The following is an 11639-nucleotide window of genomic DNA, read 5'->3' on the forward strand; positions in this document are numbered from 1 at the left end:
TAAGCACCGTATTTCATCCGCCGGGTGGGAAGGCTATACGGATCTCGCCACAGCAGTAAACGCAAAGCGAAACGAATAAACCGTCGTTGCACGTTTTCAATGCGGTACACACTGTTCTGATAGTACGGGTTCCAGACGGCAGAGCAATAATCCAGTATGGAGCGAACGAGGCCACAGTAAACAGCCTTCAGACAGTAAATGTCCGTAATGATTTCGTCGTTCGTTGAAGTGGCATAAAAAAACAAGTGGACCGAGATGGCTGCCCTGTGGTATTCCGGAAAACGATGCAAAACATGAGGATAGACGATCATCAATCTCCACGCAGTTTGTTCTGTCAGTCAGGTAAGATTGGAACCATAGCAGCAGATTACCGCAGACTCCCATGCGTTCCAACTGCGATTGCGTGGTTCAGCTTGTCGAAGGCAGCTGACAAGTCGGTATAGATGGCGTCAGTCTGGCATCCCTCCGAGAAGTCGTCGATGACATGCGTTGTGAAGACAAGCAGGTTCGTTGTTGTGGAGCGTCCGGGCATGAATCCATGCTGATCGTTGGTGATTAAAATGGAAAAACATAGACGGCAGAACTACGAGTTCAAACATTTTTGACGTCGCGCAAAGGCTGGAAATTCTCCTCTCGATTTGTCTCCTTTCTTGTGTGCCGGGAACAGCGTTGTGCAATGCATAGTTCACACTGCTTCCTTCAAGGTACAAGAAGTTTCTGATACGAAGGATACGTTCAGGCGCATACATATTAATTTGCGTCAACAGTGCATGGTAGTCGATTTCTCCGGTCAAAAGTTTGGCGACAAACATAGCCTGAGCGTTGATACGTCTTCTTTCCAGCGTCCCCAGTCCCAATAGCTGGTAACGAGCCTCGTACGGTGGCAAGTTTAGTGGATCCCGCCACGGAAGATTCCGGAGAGCATGTTGTACAAATTTCCGCTGAATAGACTCAATCCTACATATTCAGTTTGCTTGAAATAGACAACAGACAACTGCGCTTAACTCACAGTATAGAGATCACAGACATTGTGGATCACGGAATTCGCTCGTAATTTTGAGAATGTTTCTCAACTGTCGGTTGGCTTTAGAGATAATTTCGTTGAAGTGCAGTCGGAAACTGAACGCCTTTTCAAGGGTCACCCAAGGTCACGGATGTAGCTCACTCGCGACAGAACTTGGCCAGAAATGGAGTAGCTAAACACAATTGGCTTGAACTTCCTATGAAACTAAATAGTGCTGCATTTCGAGATACTGAGCGACATCATATTTCGCAAACACCATTCTCCAAAGCGGTTGACCAGATCCTGCAGCCTATGGCAATCTCGTGCGTTCCTGATTACCATATAGATTTTCACGTCATCGGCGTAGAATAAGAGGCATTCAGTTGGAAGTATCAAGGACACTTCGTTGATGTATAGTGAGAACAACAATGGACATATGTTGATTCCTTGAGGCACTCCCGAAGGATTAGGAAAAGTCGCAGACTGCGCAGGTTCGATTTTGACACATATCCGTCTATCTTTCAGATACGAGTTCAACCATGTCGTAAGTCTTGATGAAATCCCGAGTTTGTTCAGCGTTGCTAGAACGATTTTGTGATCGACGCGGTCGAAAGCAGCCTTGATATCCGTATACACTCCGTTCACCTGTGTGCCTTGCTAAATATTGTGCAGACAGATGGAAAGAAAGTAGACCAAATTTGTAGCGACAGACCTTTTTGGGAAGAAGCCGTGCTTATCCGATGACTGATAATGTTCGTTACTCGTCCGGTTCAGCTTTTGTTTAGCAAACGAACAACATAGTCTACAGAAACGCCGGAGATTAGATAATCGCAAACTCTTAAATTCTCCCAGTCGTCTGTTGCCTCAGACTGGTTTCCGTGTAGTCCTTCGCGCAGGTACGCAATGACATCAGTAAATCTGCCAACGGCAGTTTCCATATCCTCGATGGTCTCCAGAAAATCCCAGTCGACTTGAGCTATTGCTTGATGAAATGCAGTGAAATCAGCTTTCTGGAAGTTGAAGCAAGTCAGATCTGATACATCTTCAAACTTCAGTTGGCGTCGGTAGATTGACGTCAATTTTTAGTGCTGGATGATCGGTGTCGAACGGGATAACTGGATCGGCGGCCTCGGTGATCGAGAACCTTTATAAAGCAGCATCATTTGCTAGCACTAGATCGAGCAAGCGACCATTCCTGTTCAGCACTGGATTGAGCTGCGTTAGTCCATGGAAACAGAATCCGTCGAATAAGGCAGAGGAAGCAGGCGAAAAACGTGATCGTGAGCAGTCAGTAGAAGGTGGAGCATTCGACGGGTTGTTCCACACTAAACCAGACTGATTGTAGTCGCCGAACGCAAATGCAACGTCCTGTGGTTCAAGCTGAGAAATGATGGCTCCAATGGAATCAATAAATTTTTCTACACTGTTGAGACCAGCTCTCTTATCGGGTGGTAAATGGATTACGCCGGTACTCCCAACCAGACTTTTACCGCGATCACCTTTCGGATTTTGGGAATCAGTGCTTTTGATTTGGAGATTGGAACGAAACAACTTTATTCTCCTTCGAGTATAATGTAACGATATTCGGAGTGATGAAAACTGTTGTATATTTGACCTTTCAATGTAGACTAAGACCGATTTGCCTATTCCTATCGGTTTTATATCGCAAAGCGGGTGGGTAACACAATAGAAAAATGTTCGTGAGCCTTTGATAAAGATCGGCAGATCACAACCGGATGCTGCGATGGGCTGAGAAGAATGATACGTTAGAAAGAGTATGCTATCTAGACCTATTCGAGTAGTCTGGCTCGTCCATTAACTACGCGTTGCGTGAACATACCGGCCACCGTGAAAAAGGCGTCTTTTTAACTGAAACATATCGACTATCCTTCGGTGGCAGATGCCGATCTATCGATTAACTATATAAACGTTCCCTACATCTTTTCTAGAATGATTCTATAAAATATTAAGGATTGGAATTCACTTGATTGCATTATGCTTTAATGTTCTTCTGACGTCACTGCTGGAATGCTCTGCTCCACCTCCGATGTATACATGATCATGCTGCGTCTGATGTCGTCTTCGGTTGTATACTCATCGTCGGTCTGGTACGGCCTTGAACGTTCGCGTTTTCGAGATCACATCCTGACCTTGAGCATCAGTTTGCGTTGGGTGGAATGGATGGATCGTCATCGTCACTTCGTCGTACTCCTCCGTATCCTGGGTGGCTGCATTCTCTGGAATAGAACATAGACGGCTTTTTTCAAGAGTAATTGAATAAAAAACAAACACTTAACTGGGTTGGAGGCAACCGGCCTCCGCGGGTCCGAAAATCGGACGATGACCGTTGGCACCAACTGCTGAGCGTAGTTGTGCATCGCTGAGTGACCATTCCTTTGATGCAGGCTTGATTGGGGTGGATTCCATTGACGAGTCATCCTTCCATGTGGGGTTGTTTCCGAGGTCATTATGAGTGTCTTCCCATAGTTTTCGCTTCTCCTGTTGCAAAACCACAAGTCTCTCCGACATATACTGGATGCGATCGGATTGGCATTTAACCGGTAGAAGGTGTTTGCTCATTGACGGCTCGGATTTATCAGTTACAGCACGTGTCTTCGTCGAAGGTGATTATGGAGAAAGAACATTCCGTTATTTTTTTTGAAATTCAATATAAAATACAGACTTACATGGATGGGAGGTCATTTGACCCCCCGGCGTTGCGCAGTGGTACTGCGATCGTTGGAAGGATCCTAGTTTCCTTCTTGAAGGTTAGCGGATGATGCTAGATCTCCACTGGGTTGGTAAGTGGGTAACACGCAGATCTTGGTGATGGAAAGCCGAAACTCGCCATCTTTCGTCCGGACCGTTACCACCCGAATATTGTTGTCATCGCCTCTGAATATTTGTGTCACCCGCCCTAGTCTCCACTTGAGCGGCGGAAGATTTTCGTCTTTTAAGAGAACCATCGTGTCCAGCTTGACATTGTCCAGGCGCTGGGTCCAGCGTGTCCGAGGTTGCAGCCCAGAGAGGTAGTCTGTCTGCCACTGCTTCCAAATTCGACGGACGTACTCCTGTGTTTGCTGCCATCTGTCGAGACGGTTCATCGAGATGCCTTCCAAACTAGGCTCAGGGACCGCGACAAGCGGACGATGGACCAGGAAATGCCCAGGAGTGAGTACCTCCAGGTCGTTAGGATCAGCCGAGAGCTGTGTAAGCGGACGAGAATTGAGACAGGATTCTATTTGGGTGATCAGAGTCAAGAAACTGTCTAGGTAGAGGATAACGTTCCCAAGAGTACTGCGGAGATGTTTCTTGAGAGACTTTACGGCAGCCTCCCAGAGACCTCCAAAGTTTGGAGACCTCGGAGGTATGAATTTGAAGGCAATGCCGTCGTTGGCACAGCTACTGGTTACGCGGTGTTGATGTTGTTGGGTTTCGAACAACCGAGTGAGCTCATCGAGCTCTCGCTTGGCTCCTCTGAAGTTTAGGGCATTGTCGCACTCGATCAGTTCTGGCCTGCCCCATCGGGCAACGAAGCGTCGCAATGCGGCGATGAATGCCTGGCTTGATAGATCTGTAACACATTCAACGTGAGCCGCTTTCGTTACTAGGCATACGAAAATGGCGATATAACATTTAACGGGAGCTCCTCGTTGTATCGGACGGTAGTAAAAAGGTCCGCAGTAATCGACTCCCGTTCGTAGGATCGGAAATGTTGGTGTTACACGTTCTGATGGCAATTCCCCCATGAGTTCACTGATGCCTATACGGACTTGACTGCTACATTCGACAAGATTCATCACGACATCGCAATCGCAAAACTGGAAAAGCTCGGATTCACAGGAAGGATGTTAGATTGGTTCAAATCCTATCTCAAAGAACGAAAACTTCGCGTTACCATCGGTGATAGCAGCTTCAACATTTTTTCTGCAGCTTCCGGTATTCCTCAAGGAAGCCACCTCGGACCCCTGATCTTTCTAATCTACTTCAACGACATTTGCTTGGTATTAGAAGGACCTCGCGTTTCGTTTGCGGATGATTTAAAAATCTATTGCCGTATTAGTTCTGTAGCCGACTGCTGGTTTCTTCAACGACAACTGGATATTGTAGCCGAATGGTGCGCCACGAACTGTATGGTTATAAATCAATTACAATGTTCCACGATATCCTTCTCTAGGAAAAAAGAACCGATCACGTTCGAATACGTTCTTTCTGGTGTTCCCATTCCACGAGTTATGAAGATAAAAGATCTTGGAGTGATACTGGATTCGAGACTGTCGTACAAAGAACATGTATCGTATGTTGTAGATAAAGCATCTAGAAACTTGGGATTCATTATGCGGGTTTCAAAAACTTTCACGGACGTACATTGTCTCAAATCCCTGTATTGCGCTCCAGTTCGGCCTGTTCTGGAATACTGCAGTATCTTTTGGAATCCGCACTATCAAACTGGCATTACGAGAATCGAGTCCGTTCAGAGAAGATTCATTCGGTACGCACTTCGCCTGCTTCCGTGGCGCAATCCTCATCAGCTTCCTAGTTACGAAACCCGATGCTTGTTGATCCATCTGGATTCACTGCACTGCAGAAGAAAGCTAGCTAAGTCTTTGTTTGTAGCGGATACACTCACTGGTCGCGTCGATTCTGCAGAAATTTTAAGCCACCTAAATCTCAACGTACCACCTCGACGGTTGCGGAGAGTTCCTTTTCTGCGGACCATACTTCGGCGAACGAATTATGGCATGTACACAGCAATAGCAAGCCTTCAGCGTGCATTCAACACAGTTTCTTCGGCGTTTGATTTTAACATTTCGCGTGTTACATTGAAACAACGGTTTTTAGAATTAATTAGAGTTAGATAATTGTATCATTTGGACCACTGTAGTCTGTTGATGCCAGAACAAATAAACAAATAAACAAGTTGTTCCATGACCTCTGGCTTGCAACGGAAACATTTGATACATGAATGCACTACCTGTCGTGCAAGATTGCGAACACGCAGCGGCCAAAATCGTTCCCGAACCGCTGCTGTCATTAACTGAGGTCCAGCATGGAGAAGGTTAAGATGATAGAACCTTAGGATCAGCTCAGTCAACGTATGTCGATCTGGGAGGATCATCGGATGACGCTGGTTATACGTTACTGGAGCGTTTCGCAGCCGACCCCCGACGCGCAATATGTCGTTGGCTATCAGCGGAAAAAGAGCCTTCAGCCTCGAATTTTTCTTGACCTGTCCATCGCGAGATATATCTTTAAAATCTTGAGTAAACCGTTCTTCCTGTGCGATTCGAACGAGGTTTTCTGTTGCCTCACGAAGTTCAGCCGTAGTTATGGGTCCATTATGTCGCACTTCTCGGTCTCGTGACTTCAAGTTGTGTATGAATCTGCGTATCAGTGCAGAAATACGCAGGAGCTTCGTGAAGGATGAATATAATAAAAATAGTTCGTTGGGAGGTAGGAGTTGAACCGGTAACGCTATGGATCTTTCTTCCAACTGGTCCGGTGGAAGTTCATGGTGTACTGGAGCGCTAATTGATGGCCAAAATCGAGACGGTTGGCGAAGCCAATCAGGTCCATTACACCAGGCGGTGAAATCCTTCAATTCCTCCGGAGACATACCGCGGGAAACGATATCAGCGGGGTTTTCCAAACCAGGCACGTGTCCCCAGATGCCTCTAGCCGTTAATTGCTGGATTTCCGAGACCCGATTTGCCACAAATGTTTTCCAACGCGATGGGCTAGACGACAGCCAATAATATACTATCGTCGAATCAGTCCAAAAGAAACATTTTACTTGAAGATTCACGCTAGACTCAACCTTTTCGAAAAGGTGGCTGAGAAGCAGAGCCGCAGAGAGCTCGAGTCGGGGCAGACATACCGTAGGATTTCGCATGGAGTTTCCAAGTGGAGCAACCTTGGACTTTGCGGTTAGGAGGTTGGTAAATATGTCTCCGTTCGTCGAAACTGCCCGCACATAGATGCATGCGCCATATGCATGCGTAGAGGCATCGCAGAAGCCATGTAACTCCAATGATACGACTGACGACGTGGCCGTTACCCACCGTGGAACACTAAGCTTTCCGAGGCCTTCGAGGTTGTCATGAAATTCTATCCATTTGCGTTGAGCAGAATCGTTGGGCTCGTCATCCCAGGTCTTCCCTTCTCTCCAAAGTTCCTGCATGAACAGCTTTGCTTGCACCACCATTGGACCGACCAGCCCCAGGGGATCGAAAAGCCGTGCGATATCGGAAAGGACGATTCGTTTAGTGATCGGTAAACTGTTGCCGTGCTGCGGTACCTCGAAACGAAAATCATCTGCGTGGGTATCCCATTGTAGACCGAGAGTTTTTACCAACGAAGAGGGCTCGATATCTGATTGTGCTCCCTTGGCCGAGTGGTTAGCGTCACAACTAACATGCCGGGTGTTCGGGTTCGATTCCCGTTCTGGTCGGGGGAATTTTTCGTCAAAGAAATTTCCTCCGACTTGCACTGTGATCACGCGTATTCTAGAGCTTGCCACTCAGAATGCATTCAAGGCGTGTTACTTGGCATAGAAATCTCAACTAAGTACTAATAAAAATGGCGCAAGTAATACTACGTTGAGACGGCGAAGTTCCTCTAGGAACGTTAGTGCCATTGAAGAAGAAGAAGGGCTCGATATCTAGCAATGTGCGTTCATTCCTCAGGTTTTCGGGAACAGCCTGCAGAATTTCTTTGCTGTTAGAAGCCCACTTACGAAGCTGTAGCCCTGCTGATTGCGTCAGCTGAAGAAGCTGTTGGATGAGCGCTTGACCTTCTTCAGCAGTGTTGGTACCTGTGAGTAAGTCATCCATATAAAAATCCTTGCCCATTACAGCCGCAGCTACAGGATGGCTCTTGGATCCAATTTCCGAGAGTTGCTGTAAACATTTAGTCGCGAGGTACGGGGCCGATGAAGTACCATATGTTACTGTGGTCAGTCGGTATGTCTTTATAGGTTCCAAAGGTGACTCTCTCCAAAGAATCAGTAGGAGTTGCTGATCGAGGAGAGACATCCTGATTTGTCTGTACATATTCTCGATGTCAGAGATGATAGCGTACTGAGGAAATCGAAATCGAAGGAGTATGGCAACCAGATCGTCTTGTATCTGCGGACCAACCATGAGGGTATCATTAAGAGACACCCCAGTATTCGTTGGACATGATGCATCGAATACCACTCTCAACTTCGTGGTAATGCTGTCTGGTCGAACGACACAATGATGGGGTAGATAGAATGTTGGTAGTTGTGGGTCAGGGTTGGCTACCATCTCCGAGCTCCGCATACTCACGAATGAATGCTGAATAATTATCCTTCAGAGCAGGATTAGCGAGAAGTCTTCGTTCCAAAGATAAGAAACGACGAGTAGCAATTTCTTTCGAACTCCCGAGTTTGGAAAAAGTTGATTCCCGTTTAGGGAAAGCGACGACGAAACGACCATTAGGATCTCGGAAAGTTGTTCTGGCGAAATGTTCCTCACATGCAGCTTCCTCCAATGAGAACGTACTGGTAGTGCGGCATGACTCGATTTCCCAAAACCGAGCTAGCTGCTCCTCGATTGTGGCTATTGAACAAGCGAGATTGATGACTGATGATTTTATCCTTCCAGATCTGACCTTTCCAGACACCACCCATCCTAGTGCAGTGTTTTGAAGAATAGGTTCTCCGGGACCGTTCTGTAATTGACCATCCCTTAGAAGATCGTAGAAGTTTTCTACGCCGAAAATTAAATCTATTGGACCGGGTTGACTGAATGAAGGATCCGCTAGCACGATGTCCGAAGGAAACTTGAAGCTTGACACATCGACGACTTGATTTGGTAATTCCATCGTGATCTTAGGAAGAACGTGGAATTTCCAACTGGTATCAAAACCAGGGTGATGGGACTGGATACGAACGGTAGTAGAATATTTGGATAAAGTAGACGAAAGTCCAACACCACTGATTGGGATGAACTCCCTTGCACGATTCAGCTTCAATTTTTGGACAAGCTGCTCCGATATGAAGTTAAGCTGCGACCCTGAATCCAGAAGAGCTCGGGCCCACAGGAACTGTCCACTAGCATCAAAAACTTTCATTAGTGCGGTTGACAATAACACCGTTGTTGGGACGATATGCTGTTGCTCGTTGGGTGCTGATGAAAAGTGGCTTGTCGAAATTGCAGAGACGGTGGAGGCTGGGTTCTCAGGAGACGCATGTAGATTGCTTGAGTGAGACGACTGTGAGTGGTTTGCTGGAGGGTAGGACGAGGAGGATGACTGCGAACCAGATGGCGGAAGCTTCGATTGGTGGGGTTGGTTTGATTGGCTATTTGGCGGATTGGTTCGTTGATGCAGCATCGTATGGTGTTTTTGATTACACACACGGCAAGCTCCACTAGAACAGCTCTTGACGAGATGAGATGACGATAGGCAATTAATGCAGAGCGAATTTTTCTTGGTGGCTCCGTACCGCTCAGTAGCGGTCATTTTGCGAAAGGTTTCACACTGGAACGGTGAATGAGGTGACTTCTTGCAGAAAGGACATGTTTTCTGCGACGGCGACACGGCTGAATGCACAGACGTTAGTTTGAAAGTGTTGGAACGAGATGCGGAAGACATGCGAGGAGGATCGGATGGTCGAGGCTTAGATGCGGCAACAGACTGAAGGACCAAACTATGACCGCGCAGAAAATCGACGAGTTCAATGTACGTAGGAACATTTGTTGACCTCCGATGTGTCTCCCAATTACGCATGGTTACGGGATCTAGACGAGAACTGAGCATGAATACGAGCATAGTACTCCAGTCATCCGGATGCTCATCCAACTTCTTGAGCATTTTCAGATTTCGCTCATATTCATCGATCAGCCTGTTAAGAGATTCAAAACATTCTTTTCTCATAGGCTCTGCTATAAAAAGAGCTTCAACATATGATTTTACTAGGAGTTATTTGTTCTCGTACCTCTTTTCTAATAATTCCCATGCGATAGAATAGTTGGCTGATGTAACCTCAATTACTTCGATCACACGCTTAGCCTCTTTAGATAAAGATGAGACTAAGTACGAAAATTTGTCCACATTGCTGAGCTGAGGTGCGGAACCGATCAACGATTTAAAAGTATCCCTAAATGTGGGCCATTCCCTAATGGATCCGTCGAAATGCGGAAGTTTTATTTCCGGAAATTTCACCCGCGAATGTACGGTATTTGTAGCGGATTGCACGATTATTGCGGTAGATGATGAAGGTTTTTGTATATTCGAAACTAGAAATCCTTTGATTTTCAGGTACGTGAGCTCAAATTCAGCGCGTGCGGATTGATATAGATTTTCGATCGATCCATAGGAACCTTCTTCCTTTTTGATTGATTGTCTTAGTGCTCCTTGAAATTCATCGGATGACTCCAACTCTAACCTAACACGCTTAAACTCGTCGTTGATCTCCTCTAAATATTCTTTCCACGCTCCTAGCATATTCTTATCCGTCTCTTCATTGTATTAACCGTTTCAACCGTCGTTGAGTGCTGACCGGTTTCACCAGCGCTCCAGTATATTTTTAAGTAACTTTTTTTTTTATTAGTAAACAATCTTACTTTTTTACGACGTGACCCGCGCGCTCCACTTTATTTATTTACATTTTTTTTATCGACGCGAGTGTAATGAAGTGCGGAATAGTGAATTGTGCGCTCAGCGACAATCGCTTTTTGTGGCGTTGCTATGGAACCTGCAACCGCCAATTTCATGCCGCCTGTGTGGGAGCGCAACGAAATCATGAAGAAATTTTGCGATCCTTCATGCTGCCTCTATGTCAGGACTGCCAAGAAGAATTCATAACTAACCTTCGCATGAAGTCGCTTGTGAAGCCACTAAAATCAATCAACGAAAACATTGGCATGACACTCGAAGCCAATCATAAATTACTAAACAACTTCAAATCGCTCAGTGCAACACACGATGAAACCCTCTCGAACATAGAAGAAATGCTGCAAGATATAAAAAAGAGCGTCTCGCAAGTCTTCAGCAACACAAAAACCAGCACTGCGGAAATCAAAAATGCCATAACATCGCTATTAGAAATAGCCCCAACGGACAACAGCGCAGCAGTAGAATCAGCAGCGAAATTAGCGGCATCAGTCGCAGTTGCAGAAATGGAAATAAAACATTCAACAACAACAAACTCCATCGACCTTCTGCCCCAATTATTCGAGTCCCTAAAAACTGACTTGACAGACATGGCAAGTGCTTTGTCTTCCTCTAGTGTCTCCCATACTATCAAGCCAACTGTAAGCTTAGAAGAGGAACTATCTGAAAGCCGCGCATCCATCAAAATAGTTCATACGAAGGAAGACCACACTTCTCCAGGATGGCGCCGCTTTGACCATAAATGGCATTGGAAACCGGACTGGTCGGAATTCGATGCCAAACAACGAATTCGTAGGCTTCAAGAAAAAGCAGCCGACAAAGCAAAACTCAACAGAAAGCGAAGAAAGCAAACTGCACGTAACAACAGCAACAGCGTAACAACACATTCGCAACAATGCGAATAACAAAAATCAACACAGACGCGCCGATAAATCGGATAAGGAACTGCTGGCCTCAGCAAAAGTGCAGTTTGCTGGCCCACCATCAAATACCGACC

The 11639-nt window shown here is 46.1% G+C and overlaps 1 protein-coding gene across 1 annotated transcript; it reads right to left on the reverse strand.

The window, feature by feature from the left end:
* Window positions 1–3753: 3753 nt before the first annotated feature.
* LOC129761337 (uncharacterized) lies at window positions 3754–10474 on the reverse strand. Its single transcript, XM_055759055.1, has 5 exons — window positions 9966–10474; window positions 8290–9872; window positions 7740–8225; window positions 5979–7318; window positions 3754–4824 (listed from the first exon to the last, which is right to left on the reverse strand). Exons 1-5 carry the CDS (start codon window positions 10472–10474, stop codon window positions 3754–3756), a joined length of 4989 nt encoding a protein of 1662 aa, XP_055615030.1.
* Between the last annotated feature and the right edge of the window lie 1165 nt (window positions 10475–11639).

This window comes from Toxorhynchites rutilus, chromosome 1 (assembly GCF_029784135.1).
Source record: "Toxorhynchites rutilus septentrionalis strain SRP chromosome 1, ASM2978413v1, whole genome shotgun sequence".
In the NCBI taxonomy this organism is placed as follows: domain Eukaryota; kingdom Metazoa; phylum Arthropoda; class Insecta; order Diptera; family Culicidae; genus Toxorhynchites; species Toxorhynchites rutilus.

Bases quoted from the DNA above. Each gene is read 5' to 3' on its own strand.
- LOC129761337 (XM_055759055.1), bottom strand. From the start codon at position 10,474: ATGCTAGGAGCGTGGAAAGAATATTTAGAGGAGATCAACGACGAGTTT. The intron at 9,873-9,965 runs GTACGAGAACAA...ATCTCTTAACAG, and splicing joins TGGGAATTATTAGAAAAGAG to GCTGATCGATGAATATGAGC. The intron at 4,825-5,978 runs GTAGTGCATTCA...GAGCTTTTCCAG, and splicing joins TTCGCAATCTTGCACGACAG to TTTTGCGATTGCGATGTCGT.